Source organism: Bos javanicus, chromosome 7 (assembly GCF_032452875.1).
Source record: "Bos javanicus breed banteng chromosome 7, ARS-OSU_banteng_1.0, whole genome shotgun sequence".
Classification (NCBI taxonomy): Eukaryota; Metazoa; Chordata; class Mammalia; order Artiodactyla; family Bovidae; genus Bos; species Bos javanicus.
The window spans coordinates 12,294,344-12,319,627 of record NC_083874.1 but is presented as its reverse complement, the minus strand read 5'-3'; the positions used below and the strand labels follow the sequence as shown (position 1 = coordinate 12,319,627).

The following is a 25,284-nucleotide window of genomic DNA, read 5'->3' as shown; positions in this document are numbered from 1 at the left end:
ACTGGTGGTAAAGAACCTGCTTGCCAATGCAACAGACATAGAGACTTGAGTTCTGTCCCTGGGTTGGGAGGATCCCGTGGAGAAGGGCATGGCAACCCATTCCAACATTCTTGGTTGGAAAATCCCATGGACAGAGGATCCTGGTGGGCTACAGTTCACAGGGTTGCAGAGAGTTGGACACGACTGAAGTGACTTAGCGTACAGAAAGCACATCAGTACCAGTCTCCCAGTTTATCCCTACCCCACCCCCAGGAAGCAGGAATTTAACTTCGCTCACCTCTGCAGGTCTCTACTCAAATGCTGCCTTCTTGGGTGACATTACGACTGAGAGTAGGATGAAGCAGGTGATTCCCGCCCCCCTTTAGAACATTAATGATTGAACAAATTGAAAAGAAAATATGTTAAAACTTAATGTTAATGTATGGCAAAACCAATACAATATTGTAAAGTAATTAGCCTCCAATTAAAATAAATAAATTTATATTTTAAAAAAACTTAATGTTAAGTTAAAATATTTTATAATTAAACCAAAATTTTCTATAATTTTACTTTCCTGGTTTTAATGGAAACAAACTAATCAATAGTATTTTTATTAAAACCATTAATCATTTGAAAAACAAAAACACATAAAGATTGCCCCACTTGTTTTTTTTTTTTTTTTTGCTGTACCACACAGCTTGGGAGATCATAGTTCCCCAACTAGGGATTGAACCTGGGCCCACCGGGGAAGTCCCTACACTTTTTCTTTTGAATCAGTTTCCAGTAGGGCTTGGCTTAGCCCTCTGGGATACTGTCCTTATTTAAATTTCACTGAGACTTCCCTGGCAGTCCAGGGGTTAGAACTCGGCGCTTTCACTGCTAGAACCCAGCTGGTTTCAATCGTTGGTTGTAGTATTGACTTTGATGGGCATGATAGAGAAATTAATATATGGCCTGTTTGATAGAAAACAAGAACATGCGAGCAGAGTAATGGCGATTGAGGGTCTTAGCAGTAGGTAGGGTGCAATTTTGAATTGGAGGGGGTCAGGGCAAGCCTCCATGAGGAGTTGATAGCTGAGCAGAGACTTAAAATAGGAGAAGTAGGGAGCCATGGAGAGATCCGAGGAGAGAGGATGCTAGGCAGAGGGATTTTTAACTTGGCCTGGACTGTAGAATTGCTTTGAAGATAGATTGAATGACTGAACATTTTAGGACCATGTTTGCTATAACAATAATGATGATTTCTACCATGTGGCCTGAGTTTTCTCACCTGTACAATGGGACAGTAGCAGCAGTATTGTCCTTTCCTGTGGGGATGGAAGAGGAGCCTGGCCAGGAAAGGCGCCTGTGAACCCCACTCGCACTGTGCCCACATCCCAGGCCTATGAGCGTTCCGAGAGCTTAGAGGTGGCCTTCGTCACTCAGCTGGTGAAGAAGCTGCTTATTATCATCTCACGTCCAGCCAGGCTGCTGGAATGCCTGGTGAGGGGGCTGGGCATGGGCATGGGAGGAGGTGCTGGAGGTGGGGGGCTGGCTAGTGCCCCTTGGAGGTCACCCCAAACTCACCCTGCCTTGCCTTAGGAATTCAATCCCGAGGAGTTCTACCACTTGCTGGAGGCGGCTGAGGGCCATGCTAAGGAGGGCCACCTTGTCAAGACAGACATCCCCCGATACATCATCCGCCAGCTAGGCCTCACCCGTGACCCCTTTCCAGGTGCTGACTGCTCGGTGCTGGGGACTCTGGGTGGGCTGACTGGGACCCAGGCCTTGACTCACTCCCATTCCCCTCCTAGATGTGGTGCACCTGGAGGAGCAAGACAGTGGCGGCTCTAACACACCCGAGCAGGACGACCTTTCTGAGGTGAGGCCCGGAGGCGTGGGCAACGTGCTGGTCCGGCCCTACTGGTCGGGGCTCACCGCCTGGCTCTTGGTCCTCAGGCTGAGCAAATGTCTCGGTCCCCGCTCTGAGCCTCAGTTTCCCCACCTGTAAAATGGGTTAATAATAGCTCTTCCTCCACAGGCAGTTTTCTTTTCATGATTAAATACACAAAACATAAAATTTGTGTTTAATTTTTTTAAACGTACACTTAAACAAGTTTAAAATGAACAATTTGTTGTTATTTACTGCGTTGTGAGGCCATTTCCACCATCTAGCCCCTAAACATTTTCATCATACCAAAAGGAAACCTTGTACCCATGAAGTAGTTTCTCTCCGTCCCCTCCCTCCCCCACAGCCCCTGGCAACCACTGATCTGCTTTCCAGATCTTTCCGTCTCTATGGAGACTGGGTCTGGATATTTGCTGGGTCTGGAGATTTCATATAAATGGAATTATTCACTCTGTGGCCTTTGGTGGCTGGCATAATGTTTTCAAGGCTTCCCCATGCTATGGCATGAATCTGTGCTTCGTTCCTTTTCGTGGCTGAATAGTATATGCCACGTTTTGTTTATCCATTGCTCACTGATGGGCCTTTAGGCTGTTCACATCTTTTAGCTGTTGCGTGAATAGTGCTGCTGTGAGTATTTGTGTACAAGTATCTGTTTGAACAACTGTCTCAGTTCTTTTAGGTATTTACCTGGGAGTGGAACTTCTGGGTCACATGGTAACTCTATATTTAATTTCTTGAAGAAATCTGTATGGACTTTTGAATGGGTTGACTGTCTCTATGTGCTAACGACTCACACAAAAAATTACTTAATTCCACCCACAGGCCAACCACACTTTGGTAGATGTTCCCCATGTCTGGTGGAGGTTACCCACCATAATGGCCATACATGTGTTTTCTCTGAGCTGCCTAGTGTTTTCAAAAGTGTGAAACAAAATATAGAAATCAGAAGATTAAAGGTAAAATCTGGGTTTGTGCCTTTTTAAAAAGAATCAAAAGTTCTAACAAGACTGTGATGGAACCAGCTGGCGTTGAATGCGGGCTGGCCTATGACACGGGGTTACCTACACCCCCGTCACCCGTGACTCTCACCGGTATGCCTGGTCCCTGAAGGCATTTGGGTTTGTGTCCTTTGTTTCAGATTATGTCTATGAATTCACATACACTCACACACACACATCTGTCCTGTATTTTAAAAAATCTCATTATACCATTATATGCCATTTAATTTTTTGAATAGGTAATGGAATGACATCACTCACAAGTCTAAAACTCTAAAAAGGTATTTATCTTTAATTGTTGTTTGTAGATCCGTTGTAATTCCGTTCAATCAAACTTGTTAATTGAGTGATTCAAATCTTCCATCTTCCTATTCATTTTTCTTTTTTTGCCAGATTGATTTGATAGTTTCTGAGAGAGATGTGTTAAGTTTGTCTTGAGTAATTTCTCTTTGTAGTTCTGCCAACGTTTCTGTCAAACTTTTTTGGGCTACGTTCTAAGGAACATAGAAGTTCAATATTTTTAAACCTCATAGATCTTTTTGTGAACTGTTAATGTAATAAATCTCTTGTCCCTATGAAAAATAAAAATTATTTTCAAAAATGGTATACAGCAAAAAATCTTATACCCACTCTTGTCCCCCGTACCCATATTACCTCAAATATAATTATATTTTGTCCCTCTTTTTACATAAAATCATACAGTACACATTGTTCCTTGTTTTTCCCCCCATTTAATAAAGTACTTCAGAGAACTTTCTGAATAAGTGTACAGAAATATTTTTCATTTAAAAAAAAAGAAAAAAAACCAAACAGTGGAAAAGGACTTCCCTGGCAGTCCAGTGGTTAAGACTCTGCTTCCACTGCAGGGAGCATGGGTTCAATCCCTGGTTCAGGAACTAAGATCATGTGTGCCACACGGTATGGCCAAAAACAAACAAACAACAACAACAAAATAGTAACACAATATTCCTTTATATTATATCCCTTCGTATTTTATTTAACCAATTTCCTATGTACGGGTTATTTCCAATCTTGCAATGAGTAAGAAAATATGTGTCTGTCATTTTTTTTTTTTTTTACAAAAGTTTATTCTTAAATGTACAATAGGCTCCAAGACAACACTTCATTCTAGCTATAGGTGGCAATAGATATTATGGCAGGGAATCCAGATGTTTAAACAGGAATGGCGCTAAGGGTCATCGTTGCCTCAGGCACAAGGAACAGCTTACTTTTTGCCAGATTTCTTAGTTCCACCGGTGGCCAGGGGGCCTTTCCTTGTGGCCTTTGCTTTTAGCTCCTCAAGTTTCTTCCGCTCCTCCTTCTGCTTCTGCCTGAATACCTTATCTTCCTCGTCCATCTCCTTGGCTTGCTTCTTGGGCTGCTTTTTCTTGCCAGTTTTGCGGCCTGACATGGCACCTGCCGCCCCTACCCCAGACCCTGCCGCCGGAAGCGGAGCTCCCCGTTCCAGCCCCTGTGCCTCTCTGTGTCATTTTTCACACGTGAAAGCATATCTATAGCATGAATTCAAAAGTGTAAAAAAACTTTTTTAAGGTGAAAATTGCTGGATTAAAGGAAGCATACATTTGTAATTCTGATATACACCAAGTACCTTTAATGAGACTGTACCAATTTATACTCCCAACAGCAAGGTATAGAAGTATCTGTTTCTGCACAGCTTTGCCCACAGAATGTGCCAGGCTTTTGGATTTTTTTTTCCTGCCAATCTACTGTGTGAAAAATGGTATCTTAGAGTAGTTTTAGCTTGCCTATCTGTCATTATTTGTGATGTTCAACATTTTTTTCACATGGTTAACAGCTCTAAGTCTAGTTTACATATCTTGTGTATTTTTTCTCTTCAGTTGTTAATGTTATTGTTGATTTCTGGGAGCTTTTTATATATTAGGATGATCAGCCATTTTGTAGGTTTCTTTGCTAATTAAGAGAAGTTTGTTATATGACTTCACTGTCAGCCAGTCTTGGGTTTAAGTTCTGACTTTGTTACTCCCTCACTGTGGCACTTGGATGAAGGACTCATTCACTGACTTTGTGCCTCAACTTCCCCATGTGTTAAGTGGAATACCAAGAGTCTCAGTCTCATGATGATGATGATGATGATGATGGTGCCGTGGTCTCCATCTTTCCTCCGCAGGGCCGCAGCACCAAGGCTAAGAAACCGCCTGGAGAGAATGACTTTGAGACCATAAAGCTCATAAGCAATGGTGCCTACGGGTGAGCCACCCGGGGCTCTGGCGGGGGGAGGGTGGCGGAGGCCGGGTGTCTCGGAGGTGACGGCCGGTCCTCGCTCTCTCCCCCTGCAGCGCCGTCTACCTGGTGCGGCACCGGGAAACAAGGCAGCGCTTCGCGATGAAGAAGATCAACAAGCAGAACCTGATCCTGCGCAACCAAATCCAGCAGGCCTTCGTGGAGCGCGACATCCTCACGTTTGCCGAGAACCCCTTTGTGGTCGGGATGTTCTGCTCGTTCGAGACCCGGCGCCACCTCTGCATGGTCATGGAATATGTGGAAGGTGTGGGCGCCTGCAGGGCTGTGGGGAAGATGAGGGGATGGCCGCTAGGGGTAGCCTGCCCAAACCCCAGTCACCATGTTGACTATCCACCTGTGTGTTTAGTTTATCCACCCATTTATTCATCCAGCCATTGTTCAAACATTCCATCTGTTTATTTCTACCCAGTCATCTGTTGATTTATGTTTTCTTTTTTTTTTTAATTTATTTATTTGTGGCAGGGCTGCTTCTGCATTGCTGAGTGTGGGTTTTCTCTAGTTGTAGCAAGCAGGGGACTACTCTAGTTGCAGTGCATGGGCTTCTCACTGGGGTGGCTTCTCTTGTTGGGGGGTACAGACTCTAGAGTACTTAGGCTCAGTAGTTATGGCACACCAGCTTAGTTGCTCTGCGGCATGTGGGATCTTCCCTGCAGGGATCAAACATGCATCCCCTGTGTTGGCAGGCGAATTTTTAACCACTGGACCTCGAGGGAAGCCTGATTTATCTGTTTTAATTTCTCTCAGTATGGGTACATCCATTCCATTATCCATCCATCTATCCTCCTTCCTTTCATCTGTTCATTTGCTAATCCTTCCACTTTTCTATCCATATATCTACATGCCATCTCTCCATCTATCCATCCGATTACCCATCTATTTGTCCATCCATGTATCTGTTTATCCATTACATCTTTATTTATTTTATTCAAGTGTAGTTGATGTACAATATTATATTACATTTATTTTTAAAGATTTATCTATTTTTTACTGTGCTGGTCTTTGTTGCTATGGGCTTTCTCTGGTTGGGGCAAGTGGGGACTACTCTTCATTGCAGTGCTTTGGCTCTTCATTGCAGGGCCTCTTCTCTGGAGCATGGGCTGTAGGCACTAGGGCTTCAGTACTGGCATTCCGGCTTCAGTAGTTTCAGCTTGAGGTCTCTAGAGTGCTGACTCAGCAGTTGTGGAACACCAGCTTAGTTGCCCCAGGGCATGTGGGATTTTCCCAGACCAGGGGTTGAACCCGTGTCCCCTGCATTGGCAGGCAGACTCCTAATCACTGGACTACCAGGGAAGCCCCCGCATCTATTAAAAAAAAGTAATAGACTTCCTTTTTTAGAGCAGTTTTAGGTTTATAGAAAAACTGACTGGAAAGCTCAGAGAGTTCCCAGGTATTCACTCCACTCCTGCTCTATTTCCTCTGCTGTTCACATCTTGTGATACCTTGGCTACAATTGATGAACACATACTGTACATTATTATTAACTAAATTATATTAGGGTTCACTGTGTTGTGCATCTGTTTTGCATCCATCCCTCTTTTTCTATATCTAGGCATTCATTCATCCATCTGTTTATTCACCTGCCTATTTAACATCCATCTATCTACCACCATCTATTTACCTATTTATTAATCTGTCATCCATCCATCCCTCTTTCCATCCATCTATTTACTATTCTTATTTGTATTCATTCATCCAAACCTCCACACTAGCAGCTATCTCATTTTATCTAGTTAGCAGTCTAACTCCATCTGCTTATTCACAATTAATCCCTTTACCATCCCTTTACCATCCATCCAAGCATCCAATCACCACTATATATGTTTTTCATCTGTTTATCTAACCATCCCAAATATTAATCCATCCATCTTCCAAACACAGAAGGACTACGATTACACACATGATCTCACAGGGCTACAGCTGTGCCACCTCCAAGTCTTAATTGACTGTTAAGTCACTCAACAGATGTCCCTTCATCATCTCCTTCATGTCACATGCTTTGCTGGTGACACAGTGGAGACCTGGACAGATACACCTTTCCCTCACAGAGGGAATAGACCTACAATAAAACATACAATAAAACTGTATACAATAAACAAGGAAAAGAAGCTAAAAAAGAAAAAGGTTGTTTCATATAGTGAGGATGGCAACAAGGGACATAGAGCTCAAGGAGGCCATGGACACTCTGTTTTCTGCATAATGTTTGTAGGGATTATCTGGGGTTATGGCCAGATTCAGATTCCTGGGCCCACCCTGAGAAAGTCTGATTAGTTACTTTCTGACACTGAGATAAATCTAGCTTTAGGGAAAATTAGGAAAGAGAGAAATTTATCAACTTGTGGTTAAAAAAAAAGAAAACTTCAGGAATGGCTTTATCTAGGTGCTCAAATTATGTTATTAGTACTCTCTCCATCTCTTGGGTCTATTTTCCCACGTGTGGACGTCCCGGTAAACAGGGCTTGATAGGGAATTCCCCTGATCGTCCATGGTTAGGACTCCACACTTCTACTGCAAGCGGCATGGGCTCTGTCCCTGCTGGGGGAACTAAGATCTCACAAGCCACATGGCATGGCCAAAAATAAATAAAATGAAACAGGTCTTGATATAGTGAGGTTACCATCCAACAGATCCCAGCTTACATCCTATGAGCTTAGCAATGTTTGTGAAAAAAGAAGGAAAAGTCATTGACCGAACTTGGGTTACATGCTGACCCAGCAGCTAAACCTGGAAGGAAATCTGACCCTTCTGAGAAAAAGGAGAAATGGAAGCTGAGGGAGACTAAAATATGAATGCAGCTGACAGTAAATCTGGTGGGGCAAAGTAATTTATATTTTAAAACCTCAGACCCTCAAGGTTCAGACTCCAGACCAGGGTCCATTCTCCCAGACTCAGTTCATAAGCGGGCAGCCTCAGTCCCAACCAAACTTTACCTCCACCATCAACTCCCTGCCTGACCCAACCTCTCTCTGAGGTTGGGTGTAAACCAATCCCTTCCTGTGTAAAATCAACTGATTGTGCTGACTTTGGAGCATGGCTAAGAAAACAAGAGAAGCCTGGCAGAGGGCACTCCCAGTGGAAGCTGGGAGAGGAAGGCCCCTCTCTGAGCCTCAGTTTTCCTTAGCTGTAAAATGGGGGCCATGTGAGAAGAGAACTTGGTGCTATGCTGCCTGCTGAGTGCTCAGCTCTGGCCCAGGGTTGCCTCCCTCTTCACATGCATCCATTCCTTCACCCCCAGGGGGGGACTGCGCCACCCTGCTGAAGAACATTGGGGCACTGCCTGTGGAGATGGCCCGCATGTACTTTGCTGAGACAGTGCTGGCGCTGGAGTACTTGCATAACTACGGCATCGTGCACCGCGACCTCAAGCCTGACAAGTGAGCCTTGACCTTCGCCATCATTCCTTCCCTGTCCCTCGGGGGTCGGGGGAGCCCTGGCACAGAAGGGCCAGGAGTGAGAAGGACCGTCCTCACCTCTAAGACCCCAGTTTGCTTCTGCAGCCTCCTTATCACCTCCATGGGGCACATCAAACTCACGGATTTTGGCCTCTCAAAGATGGGGCTCATGAGCCTCACCACCAACCTCTATGAAGGCCACATCGAGAAGGACGCCCGGGAGTTCCTGGACAAACAGGTGTGTGTGCGGGAGTGGGGGTCACCACGGGTGGAGTGACCCGGCAGGACTGTGTGGGCCCTGAGCCTGGCATGGGAGGGGCACTGCTCCCCCAGGAGGCCCCTCCTGTGGCCAGGGCATGGGCTGACCACCTGCCCCCAGGTGTGTGGGACCCCAGAGTACATCGCACCCGAGGTCATCCTGCGTCAGGGATACGGCAAGCCGGTGGACTGGTGGGCCATGGGCATCATTCTCTACGAGTTCCTGGTGGGCTGTGTGCCCTTCTTTGGAGACACTCCTGAAGAGCTCTTTGGACAGGTCATCAGTGGTGCGTGCCTCCGCGGTGGGCAGGCAGGGGGCATGGAAGCGAGGGAGGGCCCAAGGCCTCATGGACCTAAAAGCGAACCCCACCCTACACCTTGCTCTGCAGACGACATCCTGTGGCCTGAAGGGGAGGAGGCCCTACCCACGGATGCCCAGCACCTGATATCCAGCCTCCTGCAGACTAATCCCTTGATCCGTCTAGGTGCAGGTAGGGGAGGGTCTGCTGTGCAGAGAATATGATTTGAGGCAGGGGTGGGTGGGTAGTGGTGTCTGATGTCTGTAGCAGGGCTTCCAGCGCTGTGTCCCTGGGCGGGAAAATGGGTGAGCTGGGCTGCTGGGCTACTGGGCTAGCCTGAAGTGTTAGCTGTGCAGTCGTGTCCGACTCTTTGCGACCCCATGGACTGTAGCCCATAAGGCTCCTCTTCCTCTGTTCATGGAATTCTCCAGGCAAGAATACTGGAGTGGGCAGCCATGCCCTTCTCCAGGAGATCTTCTCGATCCAGGGATTGAACCTGGGTCTCCTGCATTGCAGGCAGATTCTTTACAGTCTGAATCACCAGTGAAGCCTGGGCTAGCCATAGCTGTCGCTTAAATTCCTTCCCTGATCCAGCCCACTCCTTCCTCCCCAGGCGGTGCCTTTGAGGTGAAGCAGCACAGTTTCTTTCGAGACCTGGATTGGACAGGATTGCTGAGGCAGAAGGCCGAGTTCATCCCCCATCTGGAGTCTGAAGATGATACCAGCTACTTCGACAGTGAGCGGGGACAGCGGGTGGAATGAATCCTTTGAGGGGGCCCTTGGGTATGGCCTGGGCTGGAACCCGGTTGGGTAGGAGACTAGCCCGCTAGAACAGAGAAGTGGGCTGAGGTCGTGCCGGGGGCGTGGCTTGACAGAGGGGCGGGGCTCAGAGAAGAAAGGAGGTTGGGGTAGGGGTGGAGCCTGGACCGGAGTAAATTCTAAAATTGGGAATGAGCCTGGATTACCGGGCGGTGCTAGGACCCAGAACAGCCAAGGGCCTGGGCTGGCAGAGGCGGAGCCAGGGTGGAGAGCACCATAGGTGGAGTCTGGGGGGTGTGGCCTTATGGAGGCGGGGCTACATATAGCCTTGGTGAAAGTGGGACTGGGACTCAGCGTGGGGGCGGGGTCTGAATCAGTTACTAGTAAGGAGAAGGGGCGTGCGTGGCCAGGCTTGTGGGACCTAGACCTGACTTTCGTGGGAGTGTGATTTGAGGAGTGGACGTGCCCGCGGTCACTATCCACACCTCCACCCCAGCCCGCTCAGACAGGTATCACCACGTGAACTCCTACGATGAGGATGACACCACCGAGGAGGAGCCTGTGGAGATCCGTCAGTTCTCCTCCTGCTCCCCGCGCTTCAGTAAGGTGGGCCAAATTGGGGGGTAGGGATGGGATGAGTCCGGGGGAGGGCGGGGCAGGTGTTGAGGGAGGGAATGGAGGTGGGCTTGAAGTGGGCAGGGGCTCAGGAGGCTGTGGGGAGCAGGCACACAGACCTAAGGTCTCAGACTAGAGAATTTACAGAGGGAGTGAGGATCTGCGTGATGAGGCTAGTGGCAGAGGGGGTGGAGTGGGGGGAAGCAGCATAGTCTTGGAAGTGGCCTTTGGCATTAAAGTGAGTGAAGTCGCTCAGTCGTGTCCAACTCTTTGCGACCCCATGGACTCTAGCCTACCAGGTTCCTCCACCCATGGGATTTTCCAGGCAAGAATACTGGAGTGGGTTCTTTCTCCAGGAGATCTTCCCGATCTCCTGGTCTCCCGCATTGTAGGCAGATGCTTTACTGTCTGAGCTACCAGGGAAGATGCCTTTGGCATTGAGTGGAATCTAATGAGAACCTGAACAGTATGGAAATGACCAACAGGAGGAGCGGCTAATCTGGACCGGGCGGGGTCAGGACCTGGGAATGGAGAGATTGAGCAGTGAGGGCGGAGCTAGGCCGAGGCGAGGCTGGGCACTATTTTATTTTGAGGAACAGCATGTAGCGGGGGTCACAAAGAATCGGACACGACTGAGCACACATACAATGTAGGGGGGTGCACGACCTAGCTTGGGAGAGGGTACGCATAACTGGATGAGACTTGGAGAGGTGAGATTCTTTACGGCTTGGGCAGGGCAGGATCTAGAATATGTCAGAGCCTCATTTCGTGGTGTGGGGCCAGAACTGAAGAATTGTGGGTGGTCGGGCTCGGTCCAGGAATGGGCAGCACCCAGCTTTACTAGGATGGAGCTTAGTTTGGCAGGCTCCAGTAGCGAGGTAGAGAATGAGATGGTTGGTTGGCATCATCGACTCAATGAACATGAGTCTGAGCAAACTCCAGGAGACATTGAAGGACAGGGAAGCCTAGCGTGCTGCAGTCCGTGGGGTCGCAAATACTTGGACACGACTGAGCGACTGAACAACAGTAGCGGGAAGTTTACTGGTTCAGGAGGGAAGGCAGAACCTGGGGGTTGGACTTCCTTCCACTACCACTTGCAGGTGTATAGCAGTATGGAGCAGCTGTCGCAGCACGAGCCCAAGACCCCCGTGGCGGCAGCGGGGACCAGCAAGAGGGAGCCGACCGCCAAGGGCCCAGAGGAGAAGGTGACCAGCAAGCGGGAGGGCCTGGGTGGCCTGACCCTGCGCGAGAAGACCTGGAGAGGGGGCTCCCCGGAGATGTGAGCAAGGGCAGAGCTGGGTTTGGGGGCAGGGCCCAAAGGGGAGTAACTCCTCTGACGACGCCCCCTTTGCGCAGCAAGCGCTTCTCGGCATCTGAGGCCAGCTTCTTGGAGGGGGAGGCCAGTCCCCCGTTGGGCGCCCGCCGCCGTTTCTCTGCGCTGCTGGAGCCCAGCCGCTTCAGCACCCCGCAAGAGGAAGAGGATGAGGCTCGGCTGCGCAGGCCTCCCCGGCCCAGCTCCGACCCCCCAGGCTCACTGGATGCGCGGGCCGCCAAAGAGATACCTCCAGGGGATGGCGCCCCCAGCACTGGGGACTCGGAGGCTAGTAAGTGCCCCCTCCTGCTGCCTTCCCCAATTCCCCAGGGGCCATACATGATTGTTCAATAAGCCTGGTTACTGCTTATGCAAGTTCTCCTGTACTCTTCACACTCCAACCTGGGATTCTCATCAACATGAGAAAGACCCCTATTCCATGCTCAGTCAACAAATGTGTTTAAGCACTTCTCTGTGTCAGGAGCTGTTCCAGATGTATAGGGTACCTGCTCTTATGAAATTCACAATCCAGAAGGGAGAGAGGTAGGAAGAGCATTGCATGTAGAGGGAATACCATTTAAGAGAACTATGCCCTTGGACTGACCCCCTAACCCACCTGCTCTGTTGCAGCTGACCACCCAGGCGACCTCTGCCCACCCTCTAAGGATGGGGACCCATCAGGCCCCAGGGCCACCAATGACCTGGTTCTGCGCCGAGCGCGGCACCAGCAGCTATCAGGAGATCCCGCGGTAGAGAAGCGGCCTTCTCGAACCGGGGGCAAAGTCATCAAGTCAGCCTCGGCCACTGCCTTGTCTGTCATGATCCCTGCAGGTGATGCTGGGTCCAACCTGGCAGGGGATGGGCTGCCCCCATTGGTGCGTTTTCCCGGTCCACCATGATTTGCTCTGGGATGGGCCAATGAGAGCCCTGGGACTTTCACTTGGGAGGAGGGAGGAGCAGACACAGGGAGAGCTGTGTCTGTCCGCCCTGATCTCTGACCATGGGTCTGTGTCTGCAGTGGACCCACATGGGAGCTCACCTTTGGCTAGCCCCATGTCCCCGCGATCTCTCTCCTCCAACCCATCCTCACGGGACTCCTCACCCAGCCGGGACTACTCTCCGGCTGTCAGTGGACTTCGCTCCCCCATCACCATCCAACGCTCGGGCAAGAAGTATGGCTTCACACTGCGTGCCATCCGCGTCTACATGGGTGACTCAGATGTCTACAGTGTACACCACATTGTCTGGGTGAGCAGTCATGGATGAGCCTGTATTCTAGGTGGGGAGAGAGAGTTCCACACCTCCCCGCCCCGCTCCAAGGGATGAGGGACAGCTCAAACTCTGGAACTAGGCAGCCTGAATGAGACTCCTCTGTGACACCCCCTCACCCCGTCACTTTCCTCTCTGACTCTCAGTTTCTTCATTTGTAAACTGGCAAGAATGACTGTTGTTTCGCTTGGTGTTATGATTAATTACTGTGCCTACAGAGTTAGGTGTCTGGAACAGAAGCTTAGGGAGACTTCCTTGTTACCAATCCTGTTAATCCTGCCCCTGTGGGGTGCCCTGTCCCCAGCACGTGGAGGAGGGGGGACCAGCCCAGGAGGCAGGACTCTGTGCCGGGGACCTCATCACTCACGTGAACGGGGAGCCGGTGCATGGCATGGTACATCCTGAGGTCGTTGAGCTGATCCTTAAGGTGAGTCTATGGGGAAAAAGCGAACTGTCGGGGGAGTGGAAGGGAGTGAAGGGTGAGGGAGGTCCCGGGGAGCTGGAGTTGCCAGAACAGCCTCCAGCAGAGAACTTTCCCCCTTTCTAACTCCAGAGTGGCAATAAAGTGGCCGTTACCACAACGCCCTTCGAAAATACCTCCATCCGTATCGGCCCTGCACGGCGCAGCAGCTACAAGGCCAAAATGGCTCGGAGGAACAAGAGGCCCTCTGCCAAGGAGGGTCAGGAGAGGTAGGTGGGGCCAAGTGCAGTGGGCGGGGCTATAAACAGCAGGCCCTCTGGAGCATTCCAGTTTTTGAGAAAATGGCCAGGGCTTTTGTGGGATAGGTATAGGAGAGGACAGGAGAAGGCATATTCACAGGAATGGAAGTTGTGCACAGGAAAGGTGGCCAGGGCCACTGTACGTGTGTGCTAAGTCGCTTCAGTCGTGTCTGATTCTTTGGGACCCTATGGACTGTAGCCCGCCAGGCTCCTCTGTCCATGGGATTCTCTAGGCAAGAATACTGGAGTTGGTTGCCATGCCCTTCTCCAAGGGATCTTCCCGACCCAGGGATCGGGAAGACATAAGAGAACTCCAGTCTCACGTCTCCTGCATTGGCAGGCGGGTTCTTTACCTGGCTACCCCCAGGGTGGCCACCTGGGGGCCACCGAGTGAAGAGCAATAATGAAAGGACAGAGAAGGAGGGGCTGAGAAAGTGGGAGGAGCTGGGAAAAGAAGATGTACCAAGCTCCAAAACTCTGGGAGTAGAGCAGAGCCAGCGGATACGGACCAAGAGGGCACCATCCAAGAGATGACCCTGCTTTGCTGGATGCATTTAAGAGACTGGGAGGGGCCAGGAGAAGAGACTTCTACCTGGGAGGAGCATACCAGGCCAGTAGAAATAATTTCTTCCCTTACAAATAATGCAGAGTTAGGAGAGGTGGGTGCAGCCAGGAGAGTTTTCTGTTTTGATCAGCGGGATTTGGCCTGGACAAAGAGTGAGTGGGGATTGGAGTGAGATGCCTCAGGCTGAGGCCAGTGAAATTCTTCCTGCCCTGATAGGTGGGTTTAGCTGTAGAGGGAGGGGCTAGAAAGGTGGACGGGGCCAGAATAGGTTGGTTCTGTTTGGAAGAATGTTTCTAGCTTGGACTGTGAGTGGTCAAAAAGCAATGGGTAGGCCAGGTGGGAGGAGCCAAGTGGGACAGAGATAAGAGAAGTTCTCCAGCCTCCAACAGTGTTGTTTTTGAAGAGGGAGGGTCCAGATTGGGTGGGTGGTTCCAGGAGGTTCCTTGAGGCCCTGAAGTGGGAAGAGCCGGCAGCTCTAGAGTCTGGTCCAGGGAAACTGGTTCCCTCCTTGTCCTCCAGCAAGAAGCGCAGCTCCCTCTTCCGCAAGATCACGAAGCAGTCGAACCTGCTGCACACTAGTCGCTCGCTGTCATCGTTGAACCGCTCGCTGTCGTCCAGCGACAGCTTGCCCGGCTCTCCCACGCACGGCCTGCCGGCGCGCTCGCCCACCCACAGCTACCGCTCCACGCCCGACTCCGCCTACCTAGGTAGACCCTGCGCCTGCGCGGGGCGGGCGGCATGTGCGGGCGGGGCAGTGCCCTGGCGGCGCCCACCCAGTTCTTTGCCCTCTCTCGCCCGCCCGCAGGCGCCTCGTCCCAGAGTAGCTCGCCAGCCTCGAGCACGCCCAACTCGCCGGCGTCGTCAGCGTCGCACCACATCCGGCCCAGCACGCTTCACGGCCTGTCGCCGAAGCTGCACCGCCAGTACCGCTCTGCGCGCTGCAAGTCGGCAGGCAACATCCCGCTGTCGCCGCTGGCGCACACGCCGTCCCCGACACAGGCGTCGCCGCCGCCGCTGCCGGGCCACACGGTGGGCAGCTCGCACACCACGCAGAGCTTCCCGGCCAAGTTGCACTCGTCGCCGCCGGTGGTGCGCCCGCGCCCGAAGAGTGCCGAGCCCCCACGCTCGCCGCTCCTCAAACGGGTGCAGTCGGCGGAGAAGTTGGGAGCCTCGCTGGGCGCCGACAAGAAGGGCGCACTGCGCAAACACAGCCTCGAGGTGGGCCACCCGGATTTCCGCAAGGACTTCCACGGCGAGCTAGCGCTGCATAGCCTCGCAGAGTCGGACGGCGAGACGCCCCCTATCGAGGGTCCCGGCGCGCCCCGGCAGGTCGCCGTCCGCCGCCTGGGCCGCCAGGAGTCGCCCCTGAGCCTGGGCGCGGACCCGCTGCTGCCCGAGGGCGCCCCCAGGCCGCTGGCATCAAGTAAGGAGAAAGAGTCCCCGGGTGGCGCCGAGGCCTGCACCCCGCCCCGCGCGACGACCCCTGGGGGTCGGACCCTGGAGCGGGACGCCAGCGGCGCGAGACACCAGAGCGTGCAGACCGAGGACGGTACGGGCGGGACGGCCAGGGCCGTGGCCAAGTCCGCGCTGAGCCCGGTGCAGGAACACGAGACCGGCCGGCGCAGCAGCTCGGGCGAAGCAGGCACGCCCCCCGTGCCCATTGTCGTAGAGCCCCTACGGCCTGGGGCGAAAGCCGAGGTGTCTCAGCCCCCGAGTGTGCATACCCCGAGTGCGGACTCCAAGGCATTGCCCGAATCTGCACCCCTGGCGCCTCCCCAACCTGATGCCCTCCGGGGCCGGGAGCGCTGGGTGCTGGAGGTGGTGGAGGAGCGGACCACGCTGAGCGGGCCTCGTTCCAAACCTGCCTCTCCCAAGCTCTCCCCAGACCCCCAGACCCCCTCCCAAGCCCCAACAAAAAATGTGCCCAGCAGTGCCGGGCCCCCAGCCCCACCTGCTTCGCTGCCGGGCCCGACCACCAAGCCTGAGGTGGGGCCAACCTCTCGGTGCCCTGCTGAAGCTGTGCCCTCAGTAGGCCCGACCAAAAAAGGGGCGCCCTGCCCCATGCCCCCAGGCCCATAGCAGTGGGAGCCACTGGCCCCGTGCTGTACAGCCGCCTGTATACATATGTACACATATAAATAAAGTGCGCCCCTGCTGTGTGAGCTTTCTGGAGCTCGCCCCTCCTCCCCTAGCAAGGCAGGACATCCTGTTTCCACCCCCTTGCCTGTGTGCTTGTTAAGGGGTGAAACTTCCTCCAGTCCTAGTTACCATAAAGAGGGGAGGTAGGTCTTGGGTGGACCCTTACTTGGGGTCCTATTCTGCGTCCCACCTATGTGGGTCAGCTGCCCCCAGACCCTGAGCAAGCTGCAATGCTGTTCAGAGTCCCAGTGCCCAGCTGAAGAAAGATTAACAGTCTCATTTACCAGTTTCTTTTTATTACTCAGCAATTCTAAGTAAGGTGTTATGATTCCCATTGTACAGATGAGTCAGAGATTAAGGCACATGATTAAGGCCAAACAAATAGGAAGGGACAAAATAGATTCAAATTCAAGTCCACAGTCCTGCTGGGCTTCCTAGAGAGTAGGCCCTGCTCTTCTTTTCACAGGGCTCCCAGGCCTTCACCAGAGGCTTGAAGGCCTTCCAGAGCATCTGGGCACACAGAGTGCCCCCACCCCGGTGCTCCTCTCTTTGGTTCCGATTCATGTCACCCACACAGGCCCAGGGCCCTTTTGGGGTTACACACCACTTGGAATGGTCTTCTGTGGCATTGAAGGCTGGCCCAGCTGGCCCAGGGAAAGCTGTCTGAGTCACGTCAAATACATGCTGGGCCCCAGAGCAGTTGGAGGGCAGGATACCAGAAGATCTTTGCCAGAATTGGACCTGCAGGGTACTGCCAAGGGCTTCCGCCAGCCAGCCAGAGTACAGGTCTGCAGAAGATGGAAAGAGGGCGTGGACAGGGTCAGGATCAATCCTAGGGATTCCCTAGGCTACTTCTCTCTGAGCTGTTTCCTCAGTTGTCAATTCCTGGCGATCTGGAGGATTATAACATTAAGAGTAATAGCCCTTACTAAATGCTTTATATGTATCATTTTGCACACAGCAGCCCTTTCAAGCAGATACCATTACTATTCCCATTTTTCAGACAGGTAAGTTGAGACCCTGATTAAATCATGTATCACATAGCCAAAAACCAATACTTAAACACAGGTATGTTGGTTGTTTACCTCGCATGTGGTTATGACTCTGATGTGTCCCAATCCCTACGCATGACCTGCCCATAGCCATGGACACACCAGACAGTCCCTCTGCAGAGAAAGAGTTCTCCAAACATCAACCTCAGGCCTCACCATCTCCAAAGTTTCCAAATTTGGCAAAGCTCTGGAATGTGGCTCCTTTCTTTGATGTGAGTGTTACACTGCTGTTCCACGGTCCCTGGCGAATGTGATGGCCCTTGACTACCTCCTCCAGGTAGGGGAATTTCTGGGCAAAGTCCCCTTCCAGCCTGTGGTCATATACCAGTGGATAGGTATAGGTCAGCTGTTTGCCTGGAGGGCAAGGAGAGAAGAAAATGAGGGACTGTTCTAAGATTCTGATCTAGGAATCAGGGACTCACCCTGTCTCCCTGTCTTTACTCACTGATATCCAGGAACTGGGTGAGAGGAAAAGATACACAGATCAGGGTCTGCCCATATTTTTGGGCACCAGGAGGCCAGCTGTACGCAGCAGAGGAGGCACGTGGAGGGAAGTTCGGAACGCTGTGGATCAACCAGAAGCCCCCTTCTTGGTCCAGGAGCAGCACACCTGAACCAGAAATTGGAGCTGATGGCAGGGAGGGGACTGCTTGAGATGTCGCAACAAGCACATGTGCAACCAGGAACACTCAGTCTGTAGGGGGCCCGGACTGCAGGACCAGCGGGCAGTGGGCAATGAGTGTCAGGACCACTGCTGAGCTCAGCTTCCACAGCCATCAGTTCTTATAGTTCAGAGAAGGACCACGTTGATTTAAGATAGGGAAACAGATATCCAGGGCCTGCCAGAGCAGCTCACCCTCAGCCACAGGCAGGTCAGGAATCAGCTGAAGAAGACGCATAGGGAAACCAGAACCCTCCCCCAGCCCCCAATGTGGCCTCACCCTTCGTGTGCCCACGACTGGAAGAGTCCTTAGACTCGCTGGATTTAGGCGGTTGGTCATTGTAGAGCACAAAGGCGAGCTGGGGAAGATGGACAGGGGCAACGTGAAGGTTCCCTCAGGTCAGGCCCACCCTAGAGTCCCACCCCAGGTTCGGCCGGAGGCGTCATCACCTGGCTGTTGTTGTTTCGGTACAGCGGCAGCAGGCTGCGGCCCACGGCACCGGTGGTGCTATTGATGAACCCCACGCCGTCGCTCCAGTCTTCTGAGTGTTCGTCAAAGTACTTGTACCGCAGGCCGTTCTGCGTCGCATCTCCCGACCCTGTGTGGGCCGGCAGCTTGTAAACGACGAACCTATAGGTTGGGGGACAGACAGAATGGAGGAAGACGGGAAGGAACCTGTTTTCTCCTAGGAGTGCAGCAAGCCCCAGTGCGGCTCTGAGGAACAGTGGGCGCCCGCGCACTCACCAGTCCACAGGCTGCCCCGAGTCCCCGTAGCAGGTCAGGGTTCCTACAGGGACCCAGAGCAGCGCGGTCAACAGCAGCGAGCTCAGCGTGGCCATAGAGCTGGGGTCTAGAAATCTGTGTCAAGAGGGCGAGGCGCGGGGTCACGAGCTGGGACAGGCCCGGCCCCTGGTGACTTTCACTTCCCCAAATCCGCCTGGGAACCCTACCCCAGACATCAAGAGGTTAGAGACCCCGCCCGCGAGGTGAGAAGCAGAGATTTAAAAAGGCAGTCGAGGATCCTCCCAGGGGCTGGACTTTCTTTCCGGCCGTCACACCCATCTGAGTCCGACCCCGCCCCACCTGAGTCCGCCCCGGATCCGGCTAGCCTGGGACCTCCTCCTGCTTCCGGCCGTCTAGTCCCTGATAGGCTCCACCCTCTGGCTCGGCCCAGACGCGCCCTCTCAAGGCTAAGCAGTTTCCAGTGCCCGCCTCCGACTCTGCTCCTGGCCAACCACAGCTCACGTCCTTCTGCTAGGCCCTGCCTCCGTCTCTTTCAAATTCAGGCTGGGTGTGTTTAGTCACTCGGTCGTGTCCGATTGTTTGAGACTCCGTGGACTGTAGTCCGCCAGGCTCCTCTGTCCATGGGGATTCTCCAGGCAAGAATACTGGAGTGGGTTGCCATGTCTTCCTCCAGGGATGGAACCCAAGTATTGAACCCAGGTTTCCCGCATTGCAGGCGAATTCTTTACCATCTGAGCCACCAGGGAAGCCCCATTACCGCCTAATCCCAATGAACACTTACTTAACGGTGCTCTTTCCCCGGTTTATCCGTCAGAGGCAATTTTGGACTTTATCCTTTCCTGCCTTACAGGCTGAGGTCCACCTCGTGTGACTTTTGCTCCTTTAGAGGGAGCTTGTGCTGTTGGTCCCCCCCAGCCCCACTCCGCCACCGTACACGAGCTAGCCAAGGGGTCACTTTGGATCATGGTAGGGTGAAGGATGCTGGGGCTCTGGGACCGAGCTGAAGATTCCTTAAAAAATTTTTTTTTCTCATTTATTTTGGCCACTCCACATGGCATATGGGATCTTAGCTCCCCAGAGCTCGAACCCGTGCCCCCTGCAGTGGAAGCCCAGAGTCCTAACCACTGGACCACCAGGGAATTCCCTTAGGATTCTTAGTGGAGGAAGAAGATTCTTAAGTAGAAAAGAAGGCCCCTGTGAATGTCCCTGGGCTTCAAGGCAGGAAGCAAGGACAATGTAGCCTGACCTTGGGGTTGGGGAAGGAGGGGCGGCAAGGCAGTCAGTGCCCAAGGAAGGTTGTCGGATTTTAGGAGATGAGTGTGTAAATGTGTGTTGTTCAATCACTAAGTCGTGGGTATGGCTCCCCAATATCAGTTCTGGAGTTATGGCTTCTTCCCAACTACCACAGCCAAAATCCACAAATTCAGGCCAACACAAGTTTTATCTGGGAGGGGCATTTTTACAGGACCCATAACCATTCACAGCAATACCAGCCTCTATGTGGAGTTTCAGGTGTCACAGTGTGAAGCCTTCTAGAATCAGGATCTCTGGGATGCCTCACCCACTCACTGCCTAGGGTCACCTGTGAGCAAGTTTGATGGTCCAGCTCTCTGAGAGTCTGTCTCTTTGTCAGAAGTATCTGAGTATCCATTTGAGTCCGTTTATTTGGAGGTCTGTCTTGCTGGGTCTACATGATCTTGGCTGTCTGTTGCCGAGGACCTGTGGGAACTTATGTTGGAGGCTCTCCCAGGTGTGTCTATGGGCCAGTCCTTGATATTTTGCTGGATCTGTGGGGCCTAGAGTCCAGATGAGGATTCATCCGAGGGAAAACCACCCTGTGTGGATCCGCTCTTGTTCCAACCCCAGTCCCCAGGAAGGTCCAAGTGCCAGAGGCGGGGCTCAAAGATGACGCTTCATGTGCAAGGCCAGATGATCAGAGCGCGAAAATGCACGTGAACAGAGCTGGCAGCGGAAGGGGCGCTGTCCTGTGTGTTTTCGGTAGTGACGGGTCAGCTCATCGGAGCGCGCGAACCGCCAGCCACAGCCGTCCCACGTGCAGGCGTATGGCTTCTCCCCTGCGGAGATGAAGGAAGCCTTGAACGCCACTGTCCACCATACTTGGTCCCAAGGTCTTCCCTCCTAGCCTAGGCCGGGACTGCGTGGATGCTAGATCGCTTCAGTTGTTTCGGACTCTTTGCGACCCCATGGAGCCCGCCAGGTTCCTCTGTCCATGGGATACTCCAGGCAAGAATACTGGAGTGGGTTGCCATGCCCTCCTCCAGGGAATGTTCCCCACCCAGGGACTGAACCCGAGTCTCTTATGTCTCCTGTATTGGCAGGCGAGTTCTTTACCACTAGCGCCTAGTGTGAGGCCAGTGAGGCACCAAGATGGAAATTTAAGGAGGCTTTCAGTCTCGGGGACGGCCTGAATCTACACCCAGAACCGATATCTGCGACCTCTGTACCTCTTCTGTACCTGCTGGCGCCAGGCTCCTTTTCGTTTCCGGGGCAGAAGTTGCGCTGTCTATGCTGCTGGCCCTGCTTCCTGTGTCCTCACGTCCTGCCCAGCGTACTAATGCCCTCCCAGTTTTTGTCCTTTGGCACTGCTCCCTGTGTTCCAGGCTCTTTACTGTACCAGGGGACCCTCCAGCTGCTGTTCAATCCAGTTGTTGGCCTTGATCCTTGAGCCCCGAAATCCAATTCGTGTTCCACGCCCTGTCCCGGGTGATTACTTTTTCCCTCAGCTAGACTTGGACCCTCCTCCCTACGTTCCTGGACAGGTCTGTACACGTGACCCCATCCCCCTAGGCACAGGTCTCCTTCCTCCTCCTCCTGGGCCTCTAGTCCATGTCCCCGCCCTTCTTTGGCTCCTTGGGTCCCCGCTTTTCCTCCTGTGCCCACCCTCCTCTGTTTCCCAGCTATTTATCTTCAAATTCCAGGAACTGCCTCTGCATCTGGGCCCCTCAAACTAAACCTCCTGAGCTCCAGCACGCCCCCTACAGTCTGGCTAAGCCACTCCCTCTTTATATTCCTGGCTACGGCAATGGCACCCCACTCCAGTACTCTTGCCTGGAAAATCCCATGGACGGAGGAGCCTGGTAGGCTGCAGTCCATGGGGTCGCTAGAGTCGGACACGACTGAAGGACTTCACTTTCACTTTTCACTTTCATGCATTGAAGAAGGAAATGGCAACCCGCTCCAGTGTTCTTGCCTGGAGAATCCCAGGGACGGTGGAGCCTGGTGGGCTGCCGTCATGGGGTCGCACAGAGTCGGACACAACTGAAGCGACTTAGCAGCAGCAGCACGGCCCCTGAATGGCTTCCCAGGTGAAAAGTGAGTTAGTCGCACACTTTCTGTCTTTGCGGTCCCCTGGACTGTAGCTTGCCCAGCTCCTCTGTCCATGGAATTCTCCAGGCAGGAGTATTGGAGTGGGTTGCCATTTCCTTCTCCAGGGGATCTTCCCGAGCCAGGGATCGAATCCGGGTCTCCTGCATTGCAGGCAGATTCTTTACCAACCGAGCCCCAGGTGGCGCAGTGGTAAAGAATCCGCCTGTGGATGGAGGACACGCAGGAAAGGAGAGTTCGATCCCTGGATCCGGGAGACACCCCTCCGTCCCCACCCCCCCTCCGCCCCACACAGAGTACAGTCCATGGGGTGGCAAAGAATTGGACAAGTCTGAGCACGGCGGCCCCTGAAGCCCTTACTCCCACTTGCCCCAAACTTGAACCCTGCGTCTTTGGCCCCGCCCTTGGTATTCCGGCTTTCTCTCCAGCGGTCCCTCCTCTAGCCCCGCCCCTACACAGCTTGCCCGGCTCTCTGCTTTTCGGCACTTCCTTGGTCCAGGTCTTTGCCGTTGGTTTCCTGAAATGTTTTCCGGGTTTTCTCTGTCCCCACCCGCCTTCCCCTCTGCTCTTTGGCCGACTCCTGATGTTCCAAGCGCCCCAGCTCCTTCGGCGTAGCCCTTTGCTCAGAGACTTTGTTTTAGCCCCTCCCCTTGCTCCAGTTTCCAGCTCCTCGACAGCTCCCAGCTCCCAAGGCCCCGCCCAGCCCGCCCAGCCCCTGCACCGGGGCCCGCCCCCTCACCTGTGTGCGTGCGTAGATGCGCCTTCAGGTGTGAGCTCTTGGTGTAGCTCTTGCCGCACCCCGGGTGCGTGCACGTGTGCGCAGCCTGCCTCTTGCGTGCCCACGATCGCCGGCTGCGCTTGGATGGCGCGGCCTCCGTGGTCCCTCCTGGGTCTCCTGTAGTCCCACCGAGTCCTGCACCCGTCGTCCCGGGCCCTAGACAACTCAGGAAGGAGTGGGGCGAGGGGGGGCCGGGGGCCGGAGCCTGGAGCCCGCGGAAGAGCTGGAAATGCCCTTGGTACTGTGGCATCGGGTACAGCGCGGGGTACCCGGACAGCAGCCCGTAGGGGGCGCCCGGCGCTGCAGGCACTGAAAGCCCGGTCCTCGGGAAGTAGCTGCCGGAGGAACCCGACCCCGGTCCCGGGTACAACGGCTGCAACGGCAGCGCTTTGGGCTCGGGGGTCGGGATCAGGGATGGGCCCACGAAGGTATCGGGAGCCGGGGTTCGTGGGGCCGGGCGCGCCCAGCCCAGGTGCTCCTCAGGGCCCAAGAGCCCAGCCACCAGCCCCGGGCCGCCCGCATACGCGCCCAGAGTCTCGGGCGGCTGTGGGAATTGCGCTCCGGAGCCCTCGCTGGGCGCCAGAGCGCAAGCCTGAGGCGCGCAGGTCTGAGGCGCGCAGGTCTGGGGCGCGCCGCCAGGCTCTGGGCATGGGAAGTTGGTGAAAAGGAGATCCAGGTCCCAGGGGGTAGCTGCATCCCTGTCATCATCTTCGTCCTCCCCAGGCGCGTCCTCTAGCTCAGGCCTCACGTGGAGGGGTGGTCCAGTATGGTCGGGGGGGCCCGGGCCCAAGTCCTGCACGTCTTCAGAGCGCCACCACTGGGGGAAGGAGCCGGTAACATTGAGCTTCAGCGGACACCAAGGTATCCTGCCCATAGACGGTGGGGGCCGGATGCCCTGATGGGGGCAGGCTGGCCAGGGGCTCAGTAAAGGGGTCTTGTTTGCTTGTCTGTCATGTCAGTCTCTCCCACTCCCTCACACTTGTCCGTCTCCCCCCTCAGCCCCCCCAGCTCCAGAGACGGTCTATCGGGTCAGGCTGGAGACAGGAGATAAGGCTTATATTATCTAGAGTCTCCTGCCACGCTCAGGCATGGGGGAAGGGTTGGCAGAACCAAGAATGGAAGGCTAGGGGAGGCTCAGCCTTGCCTCAGTTTCCCTCAAGAATCTTCCTCCCCTTCCAGGTCCCCTAACAAGATTAATTCCTGGGTGTCACCTAGCCACAGCTGTCATTTCCCTCTTTTATCTGGGGGTGTCTCACTGAGCCTAGATCCCTGTGTTGTTCTGTTCCCAGCCTCAGTCTTTCATGACAGAAATAGGACCTTAGACCAAGTTCAGACCCCTGGCCTGCACTGAGGACTCCCGGTCCTGAGCAGGGCAAGATGTGAATTCCAGGGCAAGATGTAGACCCGGTCCCCCAATTCTGTGGCCAGGGCCCAGAACCCCTGCCGGCCCACCTAGACCCCCAGCTGACCCCACCTTGAGGATGTCTTCTTGTGTGTCCGAGAAGGGGCCCAGGGCGGTCAGCGTGCTGATGGAGGGCAAGGCGGTCTCCGCTGCAGCCATGGCTGGCTGGTGCCCACCCTGGGGCTCAGGCCTCCTCTCCCTTGGCGGCCTCGTGGGCTCTGAGGCTCTGATGGCCCCTTGGAGGGCTCCTCTCTGCCCTCAGCTGATTGGCTGCAGCCCCTGATAAGGGCCAGGCGAAGGCGGGGGTCACCGTTTCTGGGGAACAGACTTCACCCAGGCCTGTTCAGGGCTGAGTCTTGAAGACTGACCGTGTATCTGAAGCCAATCAGATGTTCGGGGTCTGAGGGTTCAGGGGATAGGGGTTCAGGAGATGGGGGTTCAGGGGTTGGGCAGAGTGAGGCCATGTGTTTCCAAAGAAGGAGAAACTTGGGGGCCTGTTCTCAGCTACCTTCCTGAAGAAGAGGTGATAGGCACAATGGGAATTCTGGGAAGGAGCTTCAAGACCCCCTTGCCCCTGACCGAGGCCTTGCAGCTCTCCCCTTCCCCATAAACAGCAGCTACCATGCTGATGGCGGGACTTGGCATGAACTCTCTGCCAAGCCAAGCATTATCAGACTCCCCAGATGTTGGAAGCTGCTATCAGGTGGGGGGCCGGAACAGCCAAGGCTCTGTCCCCAGTGAGTGGGAGGGCCGGGGGCTGGGGATTAACTTGGTTTTCAATTTCCTGGGTTGTGAGCTCCCCAGGTCTGAGCCCAGTGGCAGGAGAGG

At 53.8% G+C, this 25,284-nt stretch overlaps 4 protein-coding genes across 9 annotated transcripts in view; 1 reads left to right on the top strand and 3 right to left on the bottom strand.

The window, feature by feature from the left end:
* The window catches only part of MAST1 (microtubule associated serine/threonine kinase 1), a 28,947-nt gene extending 12,451 nt beyond the window's left edge, over nt 1-16,496 (top strand). For both annotated transcript variants that reach the window (XM_061421965.1, XM_061421964.1), the window contains 19 exons: nt 1,360-1,461; nt 1,561-1,693; nt 1,773-1,840; nt 5,015-5,094; nt 5,184-5,392; nt 8,381-8,519; nt 8,643-8,775; nt 8,917-9,082; nt 9,185-9,286; nt 9,708-9,830; nt 10,350-10,459; nt 11,569-11,747; nt 11,825-12,072; nt 12,411-12,611; nt 12,799-13,028; nt 13,354-13,476; nt 13,603-13,739; nt 14,854-15,041; nt 15,140-16,496. In XM_061421965.1, the coding sequence (XP_061277949.1) occupies nt 1,360-1,461; nt 1,561-1,693; nt 1,773-1,840; nt 5,015-5,094; nt 5,184-5,392; nt 8,381-8,519; nt 8,643-8,775; nt 8,917-9,082; nt 9,185-9,286; nt 9,708-9,830; nt 10,350-10,459; nt 11,569-11,747; nt 11,825-12,072; nt 12,411-12,611; nt 12,799-13,028; nt 13,354-13,476; nt 13,603-13,739; nt 14,854-15,041; nt 15,140-16,413 (3,945 nt within the window). In that variant the 3' untranslated portion in view covers nt 16,414-16,496. The remainder of the gene's footprint in view (nt 1-1,359; nt 1,462-1,560; nt 1,694-1,772; nt 1,841-5,014; nt 5,095-5,183; nt 5,393-8,380; nt 8,520-8,642; nt 8,776-8,916; nt 9,083-9,184; nt 9,287-9,707; nt 9,831-10,349; nt 10,460-11,568; nt 11,748-11,824; nt 12,073-12,410; nt 12,612-12,798; nt 13,029-13,353; nt 13,477-13,602; nt 13,740-14,853; nt 15,042-15,139) is intronic.
* On the bottom strand, nt 3,860-5,122 carry LOC133250581 (translation machinery-associated protein 7-like). The gene has a single exon (XM_061421973.1). It carries the CDS (start codon nt 4,274-4,276, stop codon nt 4,091-4,093), a length of 186 nt encoding a protein of 61 aa, XP_061277957.1. The 5' UTR covers nt 4,277-5,122; the 3' UTR covers nt 3,860-4,090.
* Nucleotides 16,497-16,749: 253 nt separating the features above from the next.
* DNASE2 (deoxyribonuclease 2, lysosomal) lies at nt 16,750-19,301 on the bottom strand. 5 transcript variants are annotated; one of them, XM_061421970.1, is made up of 7 exons: nt 19,271-19,301; nt 18,932-19,045; nt 18,637-18,817; nt 18,467-18,545; nt 17,971-18,135; nt 17,682-17,879; nt 16,750-17,261 (listed from the first exon to the last, which is right to left on the bottom strand). In XM_061421970.1, exons 2-7 carry the CDS (start codon nt 19,024-19,026, stop codon nt 16,882-16,884), a joined length of 1,098 nt encoding a protein of 365 aa, XP_061277954.1. In that variant the 5' UTR covers nt 19,027-19,045; nt 19,271-19,301; the 3' UTR covers nt 16,750-16,881. The 5 variants fall into 5 exon arrangements, with proteins under 5 accessions (XP_061277954.1, XP_061277953.1, XP_061277951.1 ...); XM_061421969.1 differs by having other exon boundaries at nt 19,138-19,284; XM_061421967.1 differs by lacking the exon at nt 19,271-19,301 and adding an exon at nt 19,138-19,264 and having other exon boundaries at nt 17,971-18,153.
* A 98-nt stretch (nt 19,302-19,399) lies between these two features.
* KLF1 (KLF transcription factor 1) lies at nt 19,400-24,897 on the bottom strand. Its single transcript, XM_061421972.1, has 2 exons — nt 23,016-24,897; nt 19,400-21,006 (listed from the first exon to the last, which is right to left on the bottom strand). The coding sequence occupies exons 1-2, from the start codon at nt 23,926-23,928 to the stop codon at nt 20,831-20,833; spliced, it is 1,089 nt and encodes a 362-aa protein (XP_061277956.1). The 5' UTR covers nt 23,929-24,897; the 3' UTR covers nt 19,400-20,830.
* Nucleotides 24,898-25,284: the final 387 nt, after the last annotated feature.